Consider the following 24381-nt stretch of genomic DNA (forward strand, 5'->3'; position numbering starts at 1 on the left):
AGTTGTAGAAAGTCAACCATCACTGCAGCCCTCCACCAGTCGGGGCTTTATGGCAGAGTGGCCCGACGGAAGCCTCTCCTCAGTGTAAGACACATGAAAGCCCGCATGGAGTTTGCTAAAAAACACCTGAAGGACTCCAAGATGGTGAGAAATAAGATTCTCTGGTCTGATGAGACCAAAATAGAACTTTTTGGCCTTAATTCTAAGTGGTATGTGTGGAGAAAACCAGGCACTGCTCATCACCTGTCCAATACAGTCCCAACAGTGAAGCATGGTGGTGGCAGCATCATGCTGTGGGGGTGTTTCTCTTACGTCCTCCGACAGTCGCCGCCCACTTCATATTCATCACCAATGGGGTTATGTCCTTTATTCCGTAGGAGTAGCTAGGCAATAGAATATGTTAGTACAAAGACTTTTAACATATCCCACCCCCAGGGGGTGGTCCCCTCAGTACATAACCCTCCACTTCCTGTATCCAACTCAGTTTCATTTGTCTAGCTGTCAGGAGTAGCTGGAAGTTTCTGTGCTGGGGCACCTTGTCTCAGCTCTCTTTCCTTTCTTTGGATTTTATTTGAGTTTTTTTTTTCTCTCTTTCTTGTTAGCTGTTATTTTACCAGCGTTAGTTAGTTCTTCTGATGAAGAGGATCATGCGGGCTGCGTCTCGGGCTGACCCCCCTGGTAGCAGGCTGTGGGTCAGTGGCTTCTCAGCCCACCATCGAGCGTTCAGTCAGGTATCGCTCCTGAGTTATCTGAACGACCCATCCCTGTTCCGTGCAGGGATGCTAGGTGAGGTGGCTACCTCACTGGACGCTGTGCGGTTTCTCAACCCACCTTCTGATGCGTCCTGGATGCGACTCTCCCTGCCTCATGTGCAGCGGTTTGTTCGCCTGTGCGGGTCCCCCACGCCATGTGAGAGGTAAGTGCATTTATGTGGGGACCTGTCTGTCTGGGGGGTGTCAGTCTGGGACTGTGTACCTTGCCCTGTGTTCACACTATTACGTTTTCCCTATCTCTCACATTGCAAGCTGTGGGCTGCAGGAGGGGGGGCTGGCTGCACTCTGTGTCAGTTTTCTGTTTGTGTGAATGGCTGTGTGCTGTGGGGCTTGAGTTTCTCATGCTTGGGGCACATTACAGCGCCGCTGCGGCGGGTTACCATGTTCCTTTTTTGGGCAGATGGTGTGTTTTACTTCTCCCTCATGGGGTGTGGGAGCGGCAGTTTCGGCGCCAAACGGCGCCATTTTGACTGCGATCGCTCCGGCCGCATGTTTTACATGCATGGCGGCCATTTTCTTGTAGCCTCCATAGGCTTTCATAGAGCGCCCTGTATGCCAGCATTTCCTTTCCTTCAGGAGCACCGCAGGCAGCAGCAGCAGCACCGATCTCTCCAGGTTCATTTCTTTTTATTCCCTGTATCCTGCCTTGGTATACTTGTCCCTGTGGGGGTCCCTTGTGTGGGATGCTTAGTGTGAGTGGGCTACGATCGCAGCGCTCTCTTAAAGGGGCGGTCACCCATTTATTTTTGCAAGGGCATGGATTTTCAGGAATACTAGTTTCCTGCCAATTTAGGGGGAAGCCAGGGGACTGCGGTTTCCCCCCCCCCCGGGGGGGGGGGATTTGGCTGCGATTGTGGCTAGCCTTGCGACTCAGGTGCAAATGCTGGTGGTTGCTCAATCCTCTAAAAGGCCCAGAGTTTTCAATTTCCTCTGTTTTCAAGAGGGTGATGGTACTGGGGCTGCTGGGGCAGAGATCTCCTTATCGGGGTCTCGTTCCTCCCGGGACCTTATAGGGTCAGTAATGGAGGCTGAGGTAGAGGGGGTTGATAATTCTCCCCCTGGCTCGTCTGAAGAGCTTGCGCTCGTGGATGAATTGGTTGCTTCTATCAAGCAAACTCTGCGTTTGGAGGAGGAAACATGTCCTCCTGCTGCCTTGGCGGCTTATGGGACGCAGAAAAGGCGCATATCATCGCAGATGTTTCCATGCACTGATGATTTTCAGCGCGCTGTGAAAGAACGATGGCGTAATATACGCAAACCTTTTGCTGTGCCAAGTAGGTTTAAGCTGCGCTATCCTTTTACGCCCGCTACTGATGGGCGTTGGTGTGTCCCACCTCCGGTGGACCAGGCGTTAGCAGTTTTGTACAAGTCCACTGCGATTCCTGCTGCAGACACCCCGGTGTTCCGGGATGCCGCGGACAAGAGGATGGAGTCCTTTGCCCGTCGTACCTATTCTATTATGGGTTCTATGTTGAAAGCTTTATTGCTTCACTTATGGCGGCCCAGGCGGTCGCGAACTGGACGCAGGTGCTTAGGCGTGTCCTGGGGGCTGATTCTGCCCCCCAGGCGACTTTGGATATGGTGGATCAAATCCACCAGGGTGTCATGTATTTGTGTGATGTGGACCTGGATATGGTTCCATTGGCTGCATGTGTACACAGTGTGGCGGTGTTATCTCGCCGCCTGGTTTGGTTGGAGTGTTGGTCTGTGGATCAACCTTCACGTAGGACCTTGGCCAATCTGCCGTTTGATGGTTCTCGCCTTTTTGGCGAATCCCTGGATGCCCTAATTAAAGGGGTCATGGGGGGTAAGAGCACGCTCTTACCTCAATCCCACTAGACTAAGACGGCTCCTGGAAAACAGAATGATTTCTTTCGGCCCCCTCAGGGGTCCTTTCGTGCCTTTCGGTCACATTTTTGGGGCAGGCTGTCCAAGGGTCAAGGCTCCCGCAAGAAGCCGTGGGCAGGTAAGCAAAGGTCCGGCCAATCCGGTTCTGCGGCCCACTACAGTGCGGCCTGAAGGGGCGCCCTCACCCACTTCACAGGAAATCGTTCGATCTGGCCACTAGATCGAGTTTCTCTCTCGGCCGGAGAGCAGATTTTTTCCCTCAAGTCTTCTGTTATCCCCGGAGCGTTTGCGGGACCTGCATCTAGCGGTGCAGGACCGGAGGGCTCACGGAGTGGTGGTCCCGGTGTCTCATCGGGACAGATTTCGGGGGTTCTATTCCAATCTGCTCACCGTGCCCAGGAAGGAGGGCAAGGTGCGTCCGATTCTGGACTTGAAGGCGCTGTACCGCCTTGTGCGGGTGCGCAAGTTCCGCATGGAATCCCTGCGGTCGGTGGTGGCTGCCCTGGTTCCGGGGGAGTTCATGGCTTCCATCGACTTGCAAGATGCGTATCTTCACATCCCGATTTTCGAGGGTCACCAGAGGTACCTTCGATTCGCCATAGCGGAAGATCATTACCGATTTGTGGCGTTGCCTTTTGGTCTCGCCTCTGCTCCAAGGGTGTTCACCAGAGTGCTGGCACCGGTTCTGGCTTTGTTGAGGGCCCAGGGCATTTCGGTTCTGGGGTATCTGGACGATATTCTGGTTCGGTCTGCGACCAGCCAGAGTCTGGAGAAGGATCTGTCCGTCACGTTGCAGACTCTGCAGGAGTTTGGTTGGACGATCAATTGTCCAAAGTCGACATTGTGCCCATTGGTTCGGATTTCTTACCTGGGTATGATTCTGGACTCTGTCCAGGCGTAGGTCTGCCTGCCGGAAGAAAAACTCGCAGCTCTTCAGGAGGCAGTCAGGTCCCTCAGGGACGTTCCATCTTCGTCCATTCGGACGTGCATGCGATGTCTGGGATTGATGGTCTCGGCTTTCGAGGCGATTTCCCTTCGCCCAGTTTCACACGCGGGTTCTCCAAGCGGAGATATTGTCCAGGTGGGACGGGCGTCCGCAGTCTCTGGATCTCCAGATGTCATTGAGTTCTCAGACCAGAAGGGATCTTCTGTGGTGGCTTCTATCCCCCTCAGTATCGGGGGGCAAGTCTTTTCGTCCCCTTTCGTGGACGGTGATCACCACGGACGCCAGCCTGTCGGGCTGGGGTGGTGTTCTGGGCGTTCTGTCCACCCAGGGTGTTTGGTCGACGGAGGAATCCTCCCTTCCGATCAACGTTCTGGAACTGCGAGCGATACTCCTCTGTCTTCGTCGTTGGACGGACAATCTTCACGGCTACCCGGTTCGGGTGCAGACGGACAATGCCACGGCGGTGGCTTACATCAATCACCAAGGGGGCACCAGGAGTGCCCGGGCGGCTCGAGAAGTGGCCGCGATTCTGTCTTGGGCCGAGACGCATGTCCTGGCAATATCGGCAGGTCACATTCCGGGGGTGAAAATTTGGCAGGCGGATTATCTGAGCCGTCGAACCCTGGACCAGGGAGAATGGTCCCTTCACCCGGCTGTCTTCCAGATGTTGTGCGCGAGGTGGGGTCTTCCGGAGGTAGACCTGTTCGCGTCTCGTCTGGACTACAAAGTACCACGGTTCGTGGCAAGGAGTGCGATCCTCGGGCAGACGCGTCGGCCGCGTTGGTTGCCCCGTGGCATCAGTACCTGCTGATGTATGCGTTCCCGCCGATTCAATTGCTGTCCAGGTTCCTTCGCGGAACCGACCACGGTGATTCTTGTGGCACCGGTCCTGGGACGCAGACCTCGTAAATCTGGCAATCGACGCCCCATGGCGTCTGCCTCTTCGAGAAGATCTTCTGTCGCAAGGACCGATCTTCCATCCTGCTTTACAGTCGCTGGCCTTGACGGCCTGGCTGTTGAAACCGAGGTCCTGAAGAACAGGGGTCTTTCCCCTGAGTTCATTCACACCTTAATAAATGCGAGGAAGTCTTCCTCGGGGAAGGTTTATTACCGTACTTGGAAGGCGTATTTTGCCTGGTGCGTATCCAGGGGTTTCTCTCCTGACACTTATTCGGTGTCTAGGGTGTTGCCCTTCCTTCAGACGGGTGTTGACCAGCGTCTGGCGCTGGCCACGATCAAGGGTCAGGTGTCTGCTTTGGCCGTTCTTTTTCGACGGCCTGTGGCATCTGATTCTTTGGTTAGCACTTTTGTGCGGGGGGTACGTCATCTGATCCCTCCTAGGAGGGAACCTCTTACCCCTTGGGACTTGAATCTAGTTCTATCAGTGTTGCAGCGTGCTCCTTTTGAAAGGTTCAGGGAGATCTCGCTGTCTTTGTTATCCAAGAAGGTCGCCTTTTTGGTGGCTATCACCTCGACTCGACGAGTGTCGGGGCTGGCAGCCTTGTCCTACAAGTCTCCGTGTCTGGTTGTGCATTTGGACAAGGTGGTCTTGCGACCTAACCCTTCTTTTCTTCCAAAAAGGGTTTCGGACTTTCATCTCAATGTGGACATTGTCAAACCTTCGCTTTGCGCGAAGCCGAAGCATCCGACGGAGGTGTTGCTTTACTCCTTGGATGTTGTCCGGGCGATTAGAGTCTATTTCACATCGACTGAGTCTTCTCGCAAGTCGGATGCCTTGTTTGTCCTTCCGGGAGGTCCTCGGAAGGGCATGGCGGCGTCGGCTTCTACAATCGCCAAATGGATCAGACGGACCATTGATCAGGCCTATGCTTTGAGGGGGAAAGTTCCCCCTGTACCTGTGAAGGCGCACTCTACCAGATCTCTGAGTACGTCTTGGGCCTGTCGTCATGGGGCCTCTGTGGCTCAGGTGTGTGAGGCGGCGACTTGGTCGACCGTACACACTTTCACGATATTCTACAGAGTAGATGTTCAGGCATCGGCTGATGCTTCCTTTGGCCGCAAGGTTCTTAGTGCGGCAGTTCCCTAGAGCCCTTGTTACGGGTTCTTTGGCTTTTTGGGATTTTTGTTTTTTCCCTGGGTTTTCTTGCTCCTGTTGAGCGAGTGTTTTGTTCTTATGCCCAACTGGTTTCCTTCCTTTGGTAAGGTTCCTTTCTCTGATGGGGAGACGGCGTTGCCTTGGGCGCGGCTGTGTTCTTCCCACCCCTCATGTTTACACTGCTTTGGGACATCCCCATTGGTGATGAATATGAAGTGGGCGGCGACTGTCGGAGGACGTAAGAGAAAACGGAACATTTGTAAAATCTTACCTGTAAAATTCCTTTCTCTGAGTCCTCCGACAGTCGCCGCCCCCGCCCCTCTTTTGGGGTTTTGATGTACTCTCTACTGCTATTCCACTGAAACTGAGTTGGATACAGGAAGTGGAGGGTTATGTACTGAGGGGACCACCCCCTGGGGGTGGGATATGTTAAAAGTCTTTGTACTAACATATTCTATTGCCTAGCTACTCCTACGGAATAAAGGACATAACCCCATTGGTGATGAATATGAAGTGGGCGGCGACTGTCGGAGGACTCAGAGAAAGGAATTTTACAGGTAAGATTTTACAAAAATTCCGTTTTTTCAGCTGCAGGGACAGGACGACTGGTTGCAATCGAGGGAAAGATGAATGCGGCCAAGTACAGGGATATCCTGGACAAAAACCTTCTCCAGAGTGCTCTGGACCTCAGACTGGGCCAGAGGTTTACCTTCCAACAAGACAATGACCCTAAGCACACAGCTAAAATAACGAAGGAGGGGCTTCACAACAACTCCGTGACTGTTCTTGAATGGCCCAGCCAGAGCCCTGACTTAAACCCAATTGAGCATCTCTGGAGAGACCTAAAAATGGCTGTCCACCAACGTTTACCATCCAACCTGACAGAACTGGAGAGGATCTGCAAGGAGGAATGGCAGAGGATCCCCAAATCCAGGTGTGAAAGACTTGTTGCATCTTTCCCAAAAAGACTCCTGGCTGTATTAGATCAAAGGGGGCTTCTACTAAATACTGAGCAAAGGGTCTGAATACTTAGGACCATGTGATATTTCAGTTTTTCTTTTTTAATAAATCTGCAACAATGTCAACAATTCTGTGTTTTTCTGTCAGTATGGGGTGCTATGTGTACATTCATGAGGAAGAAGAATGAACCTAAATGATTTTAGCAAATGGCTGCAATATAACAAAGAGTGAAAAATTTAAGGGGGTCTGAATACTTTCCGTACCCACTGTATATAACATTTTTTATTTATATACTAAACTTTATTTTTTATTTTTTTTATTTCTGTTGCTGTTACTGTATTATGGAAAAACACATGCATTTATCTGTATTTTACTTTATAGTTCTAATACTTTCCTTTTAGGGTTGCACCGATATCGGTATTGGTGCTGATACTAGGCATTTGCAGGGATACCCGTACTCGTGCAAATGCACCAATACCACAAACCGATACCTTCTGGTTCGGTTCTTCCAGCGGTCAGCGGGATTTCCCGCTAACAGCTGAAAATTAAAAAAAATATTTCCGGCAATTATTGGTTGTTAAGGTGCGAGGCCGCCGTGTCCTTAACAACTAATGACATTTCATCTGTCCATTGGATTCCCCTCCCCGCCGCCTCCTTCCCTCCTGCCAGCTGTCACCTTCCTGTCCTTCAGGACAGAGAGAGCAGCGCCATCTAAGTGCAGTATGGCCGCAATTTAATTTATAAAAGGTAAGAAATACTCTTACAAAGTTAATAACGAATTCCAGCATAAATGATGAAAGTGGTGTTTATTCACTCTGCTCTCGAGTGGTAGCTGCTGGTGTGTCCGTGACCAGAGGTCCGGGGGCGCTGGTGGCTCCCAGTGATTCCTGGTAATCTCCGAGACACTTGGGTGCACTGGATGTCCCTTCTTGTTACCTCATCAGTGCAGCCCGGTGTCTACGAGTTTATCAGGAAGTGCTGGGAGCCACCAGCGCCCCTGGACCTCTGGCCACCAATACACCAGCGTCACCTTTTATACATTAAATTGCGGTCATACTGCACTTTGATGGGGCTGCTCTCCCCCTTCCCAAACCACCCCTCTACCCACTCTTCCTAGGTTATAGGCATCGGTAATTGGTATCCACGAGTACTTAAAAGATAAAAAGTATCTGTACTCGTACTCTGGGTTAACAAAAATGGCATTGATGCATCCCTACTTTCTTTAAGGGGGTTTAACATAAAGTAAAATATAGATAAATGCATTCAGTTTGGATATTACAATAACGGTACTGGGCTATAAAAAACACACACAGTGCATCCAGCAGCAATCACCGCAGGTAATTGTTGGCTGTGCAGAGAGACCCGAATACCTGCGGCCGCCGGCGACCTGTCATTATAGTGAACAGGGCCCGGCGGCCTCACCTACCCGCTCAGAGCCGCAGCAGGAATTGGAAGATTCCTGCCGCTGCATATCGCACTGGCCTGAATCGCAGGTGTGAATGTGGCATTATAGTTTTTCTTTTTCTTTTTAGGGTAAAGGTTTCACATAATTAAAAAAAAAAAGTGGGGTGTTTAAAAAAAAAAACTACTCGCCTAGGTGGATGAAGCATTGATCCCATGCTGCATGTGTCCCCTGCTGCCTCTCCGCTGAGAAGTGAGCATTTGAATGCTGCTGATCGCTCAGTTCTGCCCTCTGCTTTTAGCAGAGAGGGGTGGCTGTCAGTCAGCAGTTCTCTGCTCCGCCCCTCCAGTGCTGGAATGCTGGTCTGGGAAGGGGAGTCTCCTAGCAGCGTATACAATAGGCTGAGCCAATTGCCGGTTCAAGCATGGGGGGTGGATCCCGACTGTAAAGTCTTGACCAGCTGAGTGACGTCAACTGAAAGCAGGCTTTACCCCGTTGTCTGAAAACGTGTCAAAGAAGTGCTGAACGGACTGCACTACTGTGATACATTGGAGAAGTACAGCCAAAAAAGCGGATCCTTTTTAAGCACCTCTGTTAGTAAATGGTTTGTCTCAAGCCTGTAGCTGACACTTTTACTGGACAGCCTGGTCTATTAAAAGAGAAGTACAACCAAAGCTCATTTGGCTGTACTCATGTGGATCACAGGAGTGCAGTTCGCTCTGCTCTCCTGTGACCATTTTGATGTCACAGAGCCAGCTCGGGCAAGATTGCGACAATGAAGTCTGGATCCACCCACTTACCTTGACCGCCACCTGCCTCAGCCTCCCAGTGAGCGGTTGAGCTGGCCGCTTCTGCCCCTCCACAGCCCAGCGCTCCAGGGGGCAAAGCGGAGAGCGGTGACTGACAGTTAGCAGCTCTCTGTTAAGGTAGCTGTGAGAACTGAGCGATCGGCGAGGTTTGATTGCTCAGTTCTCAGTGTAGAGGCGTCAGGGGACAGATGCAGCATTTGACCGAAGATGCATCCACCTAGGTAAGTATGATTCTTAAAAAAAAACGAAAAAAAAAAACAACCAATAAATCTTTTAAAGGAAAACTGAAAAATAACAGATTTACTGGCTGGATCACTGGGTGCAAATAAAGAAAATAAAAAAGCAATGAAAGGAACACTAATGCAGCCTCCACATCTATGAACTAATAAGCTGTTATATATATATATATATATATATATATATATATTATTTTTTAGTTTGTTACCACATTAAACTTTACTGATAATGCAAGCTCCTGCCCTGGCTACAAAAATGCAAAAGAAAGGCAAAAGCTGGATTTTTTGTTTTCTGTTTGTAGCTCCAACAGTGTCATATTGCATGCACTTTAAAAGTTAGACGAGGATCTAGATTTTCTTTGACGATGCATTACTGGTACTGTATATCACAATTCTTCAATTTTCAATTCAGTTCTTCTTATGGTTGCCTATAAACATAGAGAAAAATGGCCCGCGGGACTTTGTATGAGGTTGGTGCTATTGGCTGGAGATTGAATGAATACCACAATAAATATGTAAAACAATATATAATTTTATTACATTGTATAGACAAGTATAGCGTATAATGATGGCATGTAAAAAATATCACATAGCATAGCTCAATGGCTGTAATAGCATAGTGTAATAACATGTACAATATTAGACGCTGATAGGTATCCTGGTATAACCACTTGGTTTGGATAATAGCCTAGATGCAGTGATAGTAGTTCCATGATGGTAGATTTTGATACATATTGATCTGACGCGTTTCGGGAGCTACATCTCCCTTCTTCAGAGATCTATGTATTTTAATGTATCTACAAAAGAACAATAAGTTTGAGTATGTATTGGAGGATGTAAGGCTATAGTATACATTTTTTTTTTTTTTTCACCCAGCTTGCATCCTTCTTACTTCTCACATCAGCTTTTTTTCATCCAATCTCAACCTTTATTTCACACCATTGACAGCACTATGCTACATCTTTTTTTCTTCTCCTTTCACACACACAACAGATTTGGAAGGTCCATTTCCCCATCATTCTCTCACCACCCCCCTCTCTGGCTGCTCTCCATGGGACCCTTCAGCTCCCGGGTCAGGCTTCGGTCCGCCACCATTACGCGGGAATCCAATTTCCATTTAGTTTCATCAACCTGTGAGTAATTTATACTCCTTTGTAACATCATCACTCCCTTTTGATTTGTATACTATAGCCTTACATCCTCCAATACATACTCAAACTTATTGTTCTTTTGTAGATACATTCAAATACATAGATCTCTGAAGAAGGGAGATGTAGCTCCCGAAACGCGTCAGATCAATATGTATCAAAATCTACCATCATGGAACTACTATTACTGCATCTAGGCTATTATCCAAACCAAGTGGTTATACCAGGATACCTATCGGCGTCTAATATTGTACATGTTATTACACTATGCTATTACGGCCATTGAGCTATGCTATGTGATATTTTTTACATGCTATCATTATTCGCTATACTTGTCTATACAATGTAATAAAATTATATATTGTTTTACATATTTATTGTGGTATTCATTCAATCTCCAGCCAATAGCACCAACCTCATACAAAGTCCCGCGGGCCATTTTCTCTATGTTTATATGTAATTTGGGATGGAGGCGTGCTTGGGCGGGAACCAGACCATTGCCCTCTTTGCTTATGGTTGCCTATCACTGTGTAATCCGTCATACTTTTCATAGCGCTGCAAGGACTGATCTTCCGTTTTGCACTTCTAGGAAGAAAAAAGACAAGCAGGAGGGAAGGCGGTAGTGATTGGCGGGAGCGGAGGAATGCCATCCGACTTACCGAGGAACATACGGTGGAGACTCTGGTGGTGGCAGACTCTGATATGGTACAATATCATGGAGCAGATGCCGCACAGAGATTCATTCTTACTGTCATGAACATGGTATGTATAAAGTGGAGATTTCATTCATTAATAGCTCCTTTGTTTCTCTTTATCTGTACACAGTCACCCACTAACCCAGTGAATTGGGTCTAGATGTTTATATTAAAAGAGATGTATAGCTTTAGTTTTTTTTTTTTTTGAGAATCATACCTAGGTGGATGCTGCATCTGTCCCCCGGTACCTCTACACTGAGAACCGAGCGATCGAACACCGCTAATCGTTCAGTTCTGACAGCTCCCCGAGCAGAGAGCTGCTGACTGTCAATCACCGCTCTCCGCTCTGCCCCCTCCTTGCTCACTGGAGCCCTGGGCTGTGGAGGGGCGGGGAGCGGCCGGCTCAGGCTCTCAGCGGCTCACTGGGAGGTTGAGCCAGGTGGCGGTCAAAGTAAGTGGGTGGAGCGGCCGGCTCAGGCTCTCAGCGGCTTGCTGAAAGGCTGAGCCGGGTGTCAGTCCAGGCACCTGGCTGATCCCGACTCCGTGGTCGTGATGACGCGGTACCTGGACCCACTTCTGTGACGTCAGCAGAGAGCGGACTTCAGACCGTTCTCTGCTGAAAACGGGTCACGGGACTGCAGAACGGATTGCACTCCTGTGATCCATAGGAGATGTACAGCCAAATGAGCTTTGGCTGTTCTTCTCCTTTAATGTCTTAGAACTTACATTGGATTTACTAATGACTAGGGGTGTATTTCTAAAAAACATTGCAAGTGAATCTGCATGTACTGTACATTTGTTATGTACAAATGCCAGCAAAATCAAATTTGTTACTAGTCTAGTAGGAATGCACTAATACCATTTTTTTTTTTTTTTTTTTTTTTACGAGTATCTTTTTTTTTTTTTTGTACTTTTTTTTTTTTTTTTTTTTTTACACTAAGACTATGTTCACATGTGGGCGTAGCGGATCGCGGGCAGAATCACCGCGATTCTGCCCGCGATCCGGAAATCATTGCAAATCGCGGGATGCTTGTGCGTTGCCCGTGATTTGCAATGGCACCCCAAACGCTCTGCGATGTTGCCGCGATTTCCACCTGCCGAATCGCAGTAACATTGTGCAAACAAAATCGCGGGTCGCATGACGCACAAAAAAGGTACAAGAGCTTCTTTGGGGCGTCATGCGTCGTGCAATGTTACCGCGATTCGGCAGGCGGAAATCGCGCCAACATCGCACAGCGTTTGGGGTGCCATTGCAAATCACGGGCAACGCACAGGCGTCCTGCGATTTGCAATGATTTCCGGATCGCGGGCAGATTCGCTGTGATTCTGCCCACGATCCGCTACACCCACATGTGAACGTAGCCTAATTACCAATACCTACCGCAACTGTTTTGTTTACACTTCAGCTGTCGGCAGAGGTACATTGAAAAGTTATTTACAAATTAAATGCATTTTTTTTTTTACACATTTTGTTAAACATGTAAATATATGTCAAAGGTGTAAAAATATTAACAAACAAAGAAAACAAAAAAAAAAGTTTTAATTATTAATAGTTTATAAAACAGAAGTGAACAAAAAAAAGAAAATAATAAATAAATAAATGGAGGAGAATGAGTTAAGGCTGAGTAGAGTAAATTAAGGGTTAATAAGGGAAAAATTAATGGAAGGTGCATGCACCTAGTGCATTACCAAAAAAACATTTAATGAAAGGTAACAGAGGAACATTTAATTAAAAAAAAAACATGTTGATATGTTGTTTTTAACTGAGTTCATCTGCAAATCAAAATTCACCCTTTTTGATCTGTACATGAAGAAACAGAAAGATACAAAAAGAAACAATGTTTCTTTTTATCTTAGTGTTACAGTAACTGAGCAATGTTGTTGATAAACCCTGCCTGGCTGCCTTTTTTTTTTTTTGACAGCTCCAATTGCCAGACTTTAACACTTTAGCTGTCAACTGGGGAACCCCACTGACAGCTGAATGAGTCATCGGTTGTTAGGGACGGGACGCCCCTGCTCCTTAAAAACTGATATTTGCTGGATTTTTTTTTTTTTTTTTTTTACATTTCAGCCTTCAGTGGGGGAATCCCGCTGACAGCTGGAAGAACCGAGCCTGAAAGTATTGGTTTCAGGTATGGGTGCATTTGCACGAGTAGCAGTACTCGCGCAAATGCTTAGGATCGGCTGCTACTCATGGACACTGTTTTTCCCAGGTAGCTCTGCCTTCAGCTGTCAGTTTCTCCCGGACCTCTATGGCACAGCTCCACACCTGGCTCACCAGGCCGACTGCCTGTGACCACTTTCCTCAGCATACAGATGGAGAGACTACCATCACCCTCCTCCTGGGACTCTGCTTCCCGCCAAAGACGCACTGTCACATGTGCCCTCAGTTTTTATGGTCAATCCCAGGATGCACTGCTTGGTGCCCTCCCACTGGGAATGCCACAAAAGCCTGTGTGTCACTGGCCGGGTTTCCTCCACTGTCCAACAGGCTCCCCTATTGGATACAGTGGGGACACTCCCTCAGACCAAGTGACTCACACCTGGACACATGTAACAGGCATAACTAACCGATCAGGCTCCTCTGATAAGCAGATGGAGCAAAACTAATGCTTTACCTAGCACCTATCTAGGAGGGTGCTACATCTATCTATCTATCTATCTATATATATATATATATATATAGTGTGTGTATATATGTATGTATGTAGCTGGCTACAGCTTGGAGTACACTGAGGTCACTGGATACAGACTGGTGTATGCTGGGGTCACAGGAGCTGGGTACAGCTTGGAGTACACTGGGGTCACTGGAGCAGGATACAGGCTGGTGTTCACTGGGGTCACTGGATACAGATTGGTGTATGCTTGGGGTCACAGGAGCTGGATACAGGTTGGAGTACACTGGGGTCACGGGATACAGACTGGTGTATGCTTGGGGTCACAGGAGCTGGATACAGGTTGGAGTACACTGGGGTCACTGGAGCTGGATACAGGGGTAACTGAAGCTGAGGATTCAGGCTGGGGTTCACTGGGGTCACAGAAGCGGGATATTGAGTATGCTGGGGTGACAGGATAAAGATACAGGCTGGAATACATTGGGGTAACTAGAGATGGAGATACAGGGGTCACTGGAGCAGGGGGTACAGGCTGAAGTACACTGGGGTCACTGGAGCTGGAGATACAGGCTGAAGCGCACTGGGGTCACTGGAGCAGGAAACAGACTATAAATACAGTAAGGTCACAGGAGCCAGATACAGACGGGAGTACACTGGGGTCACTGGGGAATGCTACAGCCTGGGGTCACTGGAGCTGGATACAGGGGTAACTGGAGCTAGGGATACAGGCTGGAGTAGACTGGGGTCATAGAAACTGGATACAGACTGGAGTACACTGGGGTCATAGAGGCTGAATCTTTAGTACAATGGGGTCACTGGAGCAGGATACAGGCTGGTGTTCACTGGGGTCACTGGATTGTAACACCTGGATATGTTTGTTTGTGAACCATTCCATTGTAGATTTTGCTTTATGTTTTGGATCATTGTCTTGTTGGAAGACAAATCTCCGTCCCAGTCTCAGGCCTTTTGCAGACTCCATCAAGTTTTCTTCCAGAATGGTCCTGTATTTGGCTCCATCCATCTTCCCATCGATTTTAACCATCTTCCCTGTCCCTGCTGAAGAAAAGCAGGCCCAAACCATGATGCTGCCACCACCATGTATGACAGTGGGGATGGTGTGTTCAGGGTGATGAGCTGTGTTGCTTTTATGCCAAACATCACGTTTTGCATTGTTGCCAAAAAGTTTGATTTTGGTTTCATCTGACCAGAGCCCCTTCTTCCACATGTTTGGTGTCTCCCAGGTGGCTTGTGGCAAACTTTAAACAACACTTTTTTATGGATATCTTTAAGAAATGGCTTTCTTCTTGCCACTCTTCCATAAAGGCCAGATTTGTGCAGTATACGACTGATTGTTGTCCTATGGACAGAGTCTCCCACCTCAGCTGTAGATCTCTGCAGTTCATCCAGAGTGATCATGGGCCTCTTGGCTGCATCTCTGATCAGTCTTCTCCTTGTATAAGCTGAAAGTTTAGAGGGACGGCCAGGTCTTCGTAGATTTGCAGTGGTCTGATACTCCTTCCATTTCAATATTATCGCTTGCACAGTGCTCCTTGGGATGTTTAAAGTTTGGGAAATCTTTTTGTATCCAAATCCGACTTTAAACTTCTCCACAACAGTATCTCGGACCTGCCTGTTCCTTGTTCTTCATGATGCTCTCTGCGCTTTAAACGGACCTCTGAGACTATCACAGTGCAGGTGCATTTATACAGAGACTTGATTACACACAGGTGGATTCTATTTATCATCATTAGTCATTTAGGTCAACATTGGATCATTCAGAGATCCTCACTGAACTTCTGCAGAGAGTTTGCTGCACTGAAAGTAAAGGGGCTGAATAATTTTGCACACCCAATTTTTCAGTTTTTTATTTAACAAAGTTTGAAATATCCAATAAATTTCGTTCCACTTCATGATTGTGTTCCACTTGTTGTTGATTCTTCACAAAAAATTACAGTTTTATATCTTTATGTTTGAAGCCTGAAATGTGGCAAAAGGTCGCAAAGTTCAAGGGGGCCGAATACTTTCGCAAGGCACTGTATACTGGTATTACTGAAGCCTCCGACCCCATGAAGAACTTAAATAATCCTAGGGGGAAGTGGGGTCCACTGGAGAAGGGTGACCAGAGAAGTCGCTATTGAACACAAGGGGTCCGGCTGCGAGCGTGTGAATAAGTGGCTCCGCATTCTAAGCCCTTTTTAAGACTGCGCCCCTTCTGTGATTGGCTGTGTCTCCAGGGGGGGGGGGGGGGGAAGCACACAGTGAAACAGGTAAGTCTCTGTTATACATTACATCTCTGTTATATTATACTACTGTATATTATATATGAATATATTAGATTATATCTCTGTTATACAAGTCTCTGTTTAGACATGCTTTGCTGTTTAGTGAATGACCTCAAATAAATGAAGAGATGCCGTTGGTAATATATTTAACAAGCAGTAATAACAATGACAGATATAAATGTATTTGGAATGAGGGGTAATAGCTGTAATAATAAAGCATGCCTATAAACCTGCAGTATAGCATTGATGTATCATGTTGCAGGCCACATTGGCATGCTCCTATTCATGTCCTATTAATGTTCCCTCCATAGATCTTCAGTATCTGTGAAAGTTGACGACGGCACTGTTTAAATTCCATGACAGCTGTCCACAAACATCATAAATGTGGAGCCACTATCTGGAATGCCTTTCAGATTGGCGACAGTATGATGTCATCCATACCACAAATAAATAAACACCTAACCTATAAATCCTACAACTATTTTTGCACCAACATAGAATACAGAGAATTGACTCCAAAATATTTCTGTCCTCTCCAAGGACCATAACTGTCCTTTTTGAGTCATGGCCAGGTTTGGTTCCCACATGGAATTGGATAGTGAACCTTCCAACTTTAAACGCCTGAAAATATGACATGATCTTTAAAATAGTTTTAATATCCTTTCGGCATATAAATTATTTGCTCGGGTTTATTTAGTGCAGTCACCGGCAACAACTCGGCTGCCATGAATTTTGTAAATGGGAGAAAGGTGAAGTCGATCGCTACATATTATACATTTTATGTTCATCATTGATTTTACATTGCTTTACTAAAAAAAAGTTTGTGAAGATGTTCGCTGAAATGCTTATAAATATAGCATGGGTCAATCTACTTTATTTCAAGCTGAACTCTAGCAAAATAGCTAAATACATTTATTAAAGCAGATCTAAGAGTGGGGCGAATTTCAGCGAAACTAAACTGTATCTGAGCACCAAAAATTGAAAGCGCTATTTCATTTTTTTTTTTTTTATATCCATAGCAAACCCCCTCCCCCCCCCCCCCCCCGAATCCATCCATGTCTCCATGCTTTATTTTGTTGAGAAACCACTTTGAAAAACACTCCCCTAGCATTTCTAACCACGGCCATCTTAAGTAAGGGCAGATGATTAATGTAGCGTTTACTTCCTGGAATCCATCTGCCATTAGCTCAGGCAGAAGAATGTATGACATAATTTGGCCTAGGCCAGAAACCAGGAAGCAGCTGAAGAAATGTAAAACAACTAAATATCATATCAGTATAAAGGAAGTAACCGCGCTAGATAAATTAGCAAGTCAAAGCAGCAACTTAAAGTGTGACATACACCCAACAAAAAATATATAAAAAACAAGCTGCGCTTTAAAAATGAAAATTGTGCAATAAAGTACAATATTAAATGCAAAAGTCCAGGAATTAAATTCCTATTCCAAAAAATGTTTGTGATAAAAATAGGTGTATAAAAGTCAAAAATTCTGGGTTCTCAACTACAAAAACAGCAAAAAATCAATCCAATAGTCCGTGTGAAATTGATACATCCAAAATGTTGTACAGTAAACCCCCGCTTAAACGTGGATCAGTTTTTGCGGTCCCGGTATATTGCGTTTTTTTTTGTAATGTTATTTTACTATATAAATCATTAAAAATGAAATATTTTTGTGTTTTCCATAGCTCTTGCTCTGTCTCTCAGTATCTTTTATGTGTTTAAATGAGTTTCTATTGTATTAAAAGTGTGTTTAAAGACCTTAAAATGCTTTTACACGTACAGTGACAGTAAAATAAACACGCCTACAATGCATTTTAATAACATTTTCGCGGCTGGGTCCGGAACGTAACCCCCGCAATGGAGGGGGGTTTACTGTATTGCTCTTCAGTGCAAAAAAAACACTAGTGATGCAGACTGCTTACCAGATTGAGATGTATCAAGTGCCTTATTCAATGATGTATACTCCCAGGATCCTCAGTGTAACCGGATACTAGGATGGACACTCAGATATATTCCAGCCTCAGACAACAGGGTAGACTCAGCAAACATGAACCACGTGCATGTAAAAAATGGTAGAGAATCCCATAGCGTAATACTTTATATATATTTATTTATTAACCACTTAAGCCCCGGAAGATTTTACCCCCTTCCTGACCAGGGCCTATTTTGCGATTCGGCACTGCGTGAATTTAACTGACAATTGCGCGGTCGTGCGACGCTGTACCCAAATGAAATTTTTTTTTCCCCCCCACAAACAGAGCTTTCTTTTGGTGGTATTTGATCACCTGTGCGATTTTTTTTTTTTTTTTTTTTTTTTTTTGCGCTATAAACAAAAAAAGAGCGACAATTTTGAAAAAATAACCAAATCTTTCAAATTCTTTTATATGAAATTCTCAAAAAAAAAATGTAAAAATCAACTTTTTTAACATTTTTGGCCAGTTTGTTTTCTGCTACATATTTTTGGTAAAAAAAATCGCAATAAGCGTATTTTGATTGGTTTGCGCAAAAGTTATTGCGTTTACTAACTACGGGAAAGATTTATGTTTTTTTTAAACTAGTAATGGCGGAGATCTCCGATTTTTGTTTTTTTTGTGGGACTGCGACATTGCAGTGGACAGATCGCACTCCTGATTGACATTTTTGACACTTTTTTGGGGGTACCAGTGACATTACTACAGTAACCAGTGCTATAAATATGTACTGTTACTGTCAAAATGACACTGGCAGGGAAGGGGTTAACTTTAATGGTGATCAAGGGGTTAAGTGTGTCCCTAGGGGCGTGATTCTAACTGTAGGGGGGGCGTGGCTTGTGACGTAATCACAGAGACATATGATCCTACACAGCAGGATCGCATAGCCTCTGTGCTTACATCAGGGAGAATGACAGGCGGCTTTGTTTACATCACCCGTCTGTCCTTCTCCCTCTCCTGTGTAAGATAGCGAGTGTCCGGCGGACATCGGAGCCGCCGATCACTCGCGAGTGAGCGGGGGGGCGGGAGCGTGGCGGCGGCGCGCGCTTGCCCCCTACATGCACGTGGGCGAGCCCAGGAGAGGCTGACTGCCGCAGTAAATAGTCGTGCAGCGGTCGGCAAGTGGTTAAGTAAGGGCAGATGATTCATGCAGCGTTTACTTCCTGGAATCCATCTGCCATTAGCTCAGGCAGAAGAATGTATGACATAATTTGGCCTAGGCCAGAAACCAGGAAGCAGCTTTAGAAATGTAAAACAACTAAAGATCATATACCTTCCCATCTTCTTTTTTTTTTTTTTTTTTTTTTTTACTAATCTTAAGAGCATGAGGAAAGTAAAAAAAGTTACTGTTGATTGAGAGAGATTTGTTCCGCTCTAAGGCCCCTTTCACACTTGCGGACCGTTCAGATCCGCCTGTCAGTTTTTCAGGTGGATCTGAATGGATCTCTATGGGGCATCGGATGTCAGCGGAGACATGTCCTCTGACATCCTAATCCTATCCATCAACTCCGGACGGATGGAAACCCTATTTTCCATCCGTCTGGCGGATCGGATGAGAACAGACAGGCGGTCTGTTCTCATCCGATTCCCCCATAGAGAACAGCGGGGACCTGACAGCTCTGTCTCCGCACACAGCGCAGAGACAGCTGCCATCCGCCTGCTCAGCGGGGGATCCCCCGCTGAGAAAGACTGAGTCCACCGACGGAGCGGCAAGTGTGAAAGGGGCCTAAATCTGAACTCCAGGTATGATCTGTATTGTATAGTTATATTGGTACAGTTTGGCACAATGTATGTATGTATATGTGGGCGGCACAGTGATGTAGTGGTTAGCATTTCACCTAGCAGCAAGAGGGTTGCAGGTTCGAATCCCAACCACGACACTACCTGCCTGGAGTTTGCATGTTCTCCCTGTTCCTGCGTGGGTTTCCTCCGGTACTCCGGTTTCCTCCCACACTCCAAAGACATGCTGGTAGGTTAATTGGATCCTGTATAAAAAATAAAAAAAAATTGGCCCTGCTGTGTATGTATGTGAGTTAGGGACCCTAGATTGTAAGCTCCTTGAGGGCAGGGACTGATGTGAATGTGTAATGTATATGTAAAGTGCTGCGTAAATTGACAGCGCTATATAAGTACCTGAAATAATAAATAATAATAATATCTCATCCCTGAGGCATTGCTGGGGAATCTGACAATCGCTGTAGTAGACAGCGCTACTACAGTGTTAACCAGTTAAGCCCCGGAAGATTTTACCCCCTTCCTGACCAGGGGGTATTTTGCGATTCGGCACTGCGTGACTTTAACGGACAATTGCGCGGTCGTGCGACGCTGTACCTAAACGAATTTGACGTCCTTTTTTTCCCACAAACAGAGCTTTCTTTTGGTGGTATTTGATCACCTGTGCGATTTTTTGATCACGCGCTATAAACAAAAAAAGAGCGTCAATTTTGCAAAAATAACAATATTTTTCACATTTTTTTATATGAAATTCCCCCCCAAAAAAAAAAGTAAAAATCAAAATTTTTTTAAATTTTCGGCCAATTTGTTTTATGCTACATATGTTTGGTAAAAAAAAATCGCAAAAAGCGTATTTTGATTGGTTTACGCAAAACTTATTGCGTTTACTAACAAAGGGAACGATTTTTGTCATTTTTGTTGTTTTTTTTTTAACGCGTAATGGCGGCGATCTGCAATTTTTTTTTTGCGCTACTGCGACTTCGGGGCGGACAGATCGGACCCTTGACTGACATTTGTGACACTTTTGGGGGTACCAGTGACATTTCTACAGTAATCAGTGCTATACATATGCACTGTTACTGTAAAAATACACTGGTTGTGAAGGGGTTAACTTTATTTGGAAGGGAGGGGCTGTGTGTGTCCCTAGGGGCGTGCTTTCTACTGTGATTGGCTGTGGCTTGAGCTGTAAGGACACTGATCAATGGATCTACATACTAGATCCGTTTGATCAGTGTCTTTACAGCGAGGAGAATGACAGGTGGCTTGTTTACACAAGCTGCCTGGCATTCTCCCTCTCCCCCGCCGATCGCCGAGTGACCGGCGGACATCGGGTCCGCTGGTCACACGCGCGGGGGGGTCCGTGACCACGCGGGAGCGGGAGCGCGCCTCCGGGGGCGCGCGCTCGCTCCCTAGACCCTCACAAGCTAGTGACGTAGCCCTACGTCACTTTGCCTGTGAGGGGCTGACTGCCGACGTAGATCGGCGTTAGGCAGTCGGCAAGTGGTTAAGCCGGCCATCGGTGGTTTGAATCTCTGCTGGTTCAGCAGGAATCAGAAGACATTCAAACCATTTATGGGCAGGCTGAATGTATCCAAGTTGATCAATCAACTTGGATACAACCTGCCTGTGAGATTTTACATGCAATTATTGATAGCGGCTGCTTTAGCCACTAGCAATAATCAACGTGTTCTCCCGGTGGGAACGGCTCCCCCCCCCCAGGAGAACACAAAAGCTCCCCGGGGCGAGGGATTCCCCTGTCAACATTGTCAATCCTGTCAATCCATGGTTGTAGGAAAGAAATTTGCTGGCCTTAGCAGCAAATTTCCGGGTCCTTTGCTGAGTGGCTTCTTCCTTCTGCACACTGACCAGTGACCACGGTCAAGGCATTTTGTGATGGTAACAGTGTAGAGCGAGTGAGTTTTAATTCGGATCATTACAAAATATTCAGAGCTGTTCACTGCAAGGTGGAACAAGTCTGATGAATAAATTGGGAGAAAGGGAAGCTGCTTGGTGTTGGTTTATTTTATCTAAAATGCAAACTTTATTCTAAATTATTTATTTTTTTATTGGTTGAACTGGATGGACTTGTGTCTTTTTTGCAACCTAACTATGTAACCAGGGCTTTTTTTCTCAGAGAATAGGTGCAGGTACTCCCCTCTTCTGAGTCACCCTTGTCTCCACCCCCTACCCACCTCCGAGCGATGCCCTTCGGTTCCACCCTCTACCCACCCCCTAGTACCCCCCTTTTAGAGAATACTGAACCAAGTCTCATGTTGTGGTTCTAGAAAATTTGTATAGAATTTGTTAATAACTAGAAAAGCAGCAAAATAGATCCCCTGGAATCAGCAACAGTAGATCCCCCAACAATAGATCCCTCCAGCAACAATAAATCTTCCCCTGCAACAATAGAATAAACAGTAAAATAGATCCCCTGCAATCAGCAACGATAGCCCCCCAGCAACAATAAATCCCCCCCCTGCAAGAATCCCCCCCCCCAATAAATCCTCCCCAACAACAATACAACAATAGAGCCCCAGCAACAATAGTTCCCCCAAGCAACAATAAATCCTCCACTGCAACAGTAGCCCCCTCCCCCCACAACATAATGCCCTCCAGCAACAAGAGATTCACCACAGCTACAATACATCCCCCAGCAGCCAGCATCAATAGGCTATTCAGCTCACCCCACTGGCCCCAGCACCCCTTTGCCATTGCATACATTCAGACTGGAGGTGCCGGAACTGCGTTCCCCCGCGTTCCCGCTGAAAAAAAGCCCTGTATGTAACTATTTGTATACTGAAAGCTGATATATGATTAGCTGTATCCACTTTTGTGGTCCAGTGTTTGTACATACTATATTGCTTAGCCTTTTGAGGCCCCATTCCCAGTTAAACTTTGTTTTGGTCATTTTATGTTTTTTTTTCCGGGGGGTTACCAGGCAAGAATATGTTTTACATGTTTTTCAGGTGCACCTCTTGAATTCTGTTAGAAAAAAAAAAATGCACCAAATGCCCCAAAGGAAGCTCATGTACATTTTGAAGCGACAACAATCCACAAGGGCAGTGGTCTCCAAACTGTGGCCTAAGGTGCTTGCCTTTTTGCGGCCGTTGGAGCACTATTTCTCCTAGTGATACAAGGCATTATTTCCTCCTACTGACGCCAATATGATTACAGTCACACACACCTACACAGGTTGAACTGAATGGACTATTGTCTTTATTCAACCTCACCTACTATGTAACTATGAATCATTTTTGTACTTTGATTTTTGGGGTGTCTTTTGAATTCAGCCCTCTGTAGATTTATAATTTTCATTTCCATCAAACAATGTGGCATCCTTTTATTTCTAACACATTACCCAGCCCATATTAGTATAGATATCCAGCATGATATTTTTCCCCATTGAGATCTGATGTGTGTTCAAAGTGTTCCTTTCATTTTTTTGAGCTGTGTAATATAGAGATAAATGGATGATGCCTGTGGTTAGTTGGATACATTTGTAGACTGTTCATTAAAGCGGAGTTCCGGCCTCAAATACCTTTTTTAACTAAAAATACCCCTATAATACTAATCCATCGCCCTTTATTCTCAAACTTACAAGGTGTACAGTATTGGATTTTAGTCAAAATCTTACTTTTAAAAATGCTGTCTGGGTGCGGCCATCTTAGATGTGGGCATCTGAAGCCGCAGTGTAATCTGCTGTGTCCTCCTTCCTGATTCCAGGGAGTGTTCTGAAAGTTCTTCCCGGTTCCAGCCTCCTGGGAGTGATGACAAACAGCTCCCAGGATGCAATGCAAAGGCGGAAGTGATGTCGATGGCCGTGGCCACAGAGAGGGGAGGAGGAGGAAGTACAATCAAAAATGCCCTGAAAATAATGTAAGGGACCCCCGAAAAAAATTGAAAATGCCCAATTGTTGATCAGCATAGCGAGCACTCCAGGAATCACTAAAGTTGCAAAATAGGCCGGAACTCCACTTTAACTGTATCAGTCAATAGATTTGAGATTGTTTGAAGAAAAGGATGGATATAAAAATAAATATCTGTTTTTTTTTTTCAGGTTTACAACATGTTTCAACACCAAAGCCTGGGAATTAAAGTAAATATCCGTGTTGCCAAGCTGGTCCTGCTGCACAGCCGCCCAGTAAGTGAGGAAAATTGTAACATTAACAGAGAAGTTTAAAGAAGTAATTGTTGCCTTGTTGCCCACCTCTAGTGAGACTGCAATTCACTGTCATACGTGTCCATTTTCCAGACCAAGCTGTCTATTGGGCATCATGGAGAGAGATCTCTGGAGAGCTTTTGCCATTGGCAGAATGAGGAGTATGGAGGGACCAAGTATTTAGGAAACAACCACGTTCCAGGAGCCAAGGACGAAACCCCTGTGGATGTAGCTGTGTTTATGACCAGGTAACGAGAAAACTACAATCATATGGTCATTTCAATAATGTTTGGGTCCCTGTTTATTGTGATGAATCACGTGTTCCTCCCCATAAAAACTCTACTTCATAGACTATGCTCTTTCCTACATCTCCTCTACCTATTGTAAGGGGTTAGCTCAGTAGCGGGTGTGGGTGACCCCTTGGGTGGGTTCGCTACACAGAGAGACAGCCAAGGAGTGGTTGAAAACAACGGTCTATGGTTTATTCTTCCAATTTGCTGGAAACAAGTGCAAGCATCCAAACAGCATAAATCAAACAAACATAAAATAAACCCTGGCCACTTGGGGCGTCTACCTTCAGAACACAGGAAACCTACCTATGGTGTCTGTCCCAACCTACTGCTGGGCAGACACTGCTGGTCATACAGCAGAAGACCAATAGTCTATTTGTTTTCTTTTCACACAGAAAAAGTCAACACCACCTCACCTTCAGAAGTCTTTCTCAGCTCACTGCTCTCCTTAACGCAAA

At 46.0% G+C, this 24381-nt stretch overlaps 1 protein-coding gene and 1 long non-coding RNA gene across 2 annotated transcripts in view; one reads left to right on the plus strand and one right to left on the minus strand.

Moving 5' to 3' along the window:
* ADAMTS17 (ADAM metallopeptidase with thrombospondin type 1 motif 17) overlaps positions 1–24381 on the plus strand; it is a 540263-nt gene that overhangs the window by 102426 nt on the left and 413456 nt on the right. The window contains exons 4-6 of the mRNA XM_082253049.1: positions 10768–10940; positions 23532–23615; positions 23727–23881. Of these exons, the coding sequence (XP_082109175.1) occupies positions 10768–10940; positions 23532–23615; positions 23727–23881 (412 nt within the window). The remainder of the gene's footprint in view (positions 1–10767; positions 10941–23531; positions 23616–23726; positions 23882–24381) is intronic.
* Positions 14720–15400, minus strand: LOC309552225. The gene is made up of 2 exons (XR_014225132.1): positions 15119–15400; positions 14720–14915 (listed from the first exon to the last, which is right to left on the minus strand). It is a non-coding gene; the product is annotated as an uncharacterized lncRNA (long non-coding RNA).

The sequence above is a fragment of the Pelophylax lessonae genome, assembly GCF_965119305.1.
Source record: "Pelophylax lessonae genome assembly, chromosome: 4".
NCBI classification, from domain to species: Eukaryota; Metazoa; Chordata; class Amphibia; order Anura; family Ranidae; genus Pelophylax; species Pelophylax lessonae.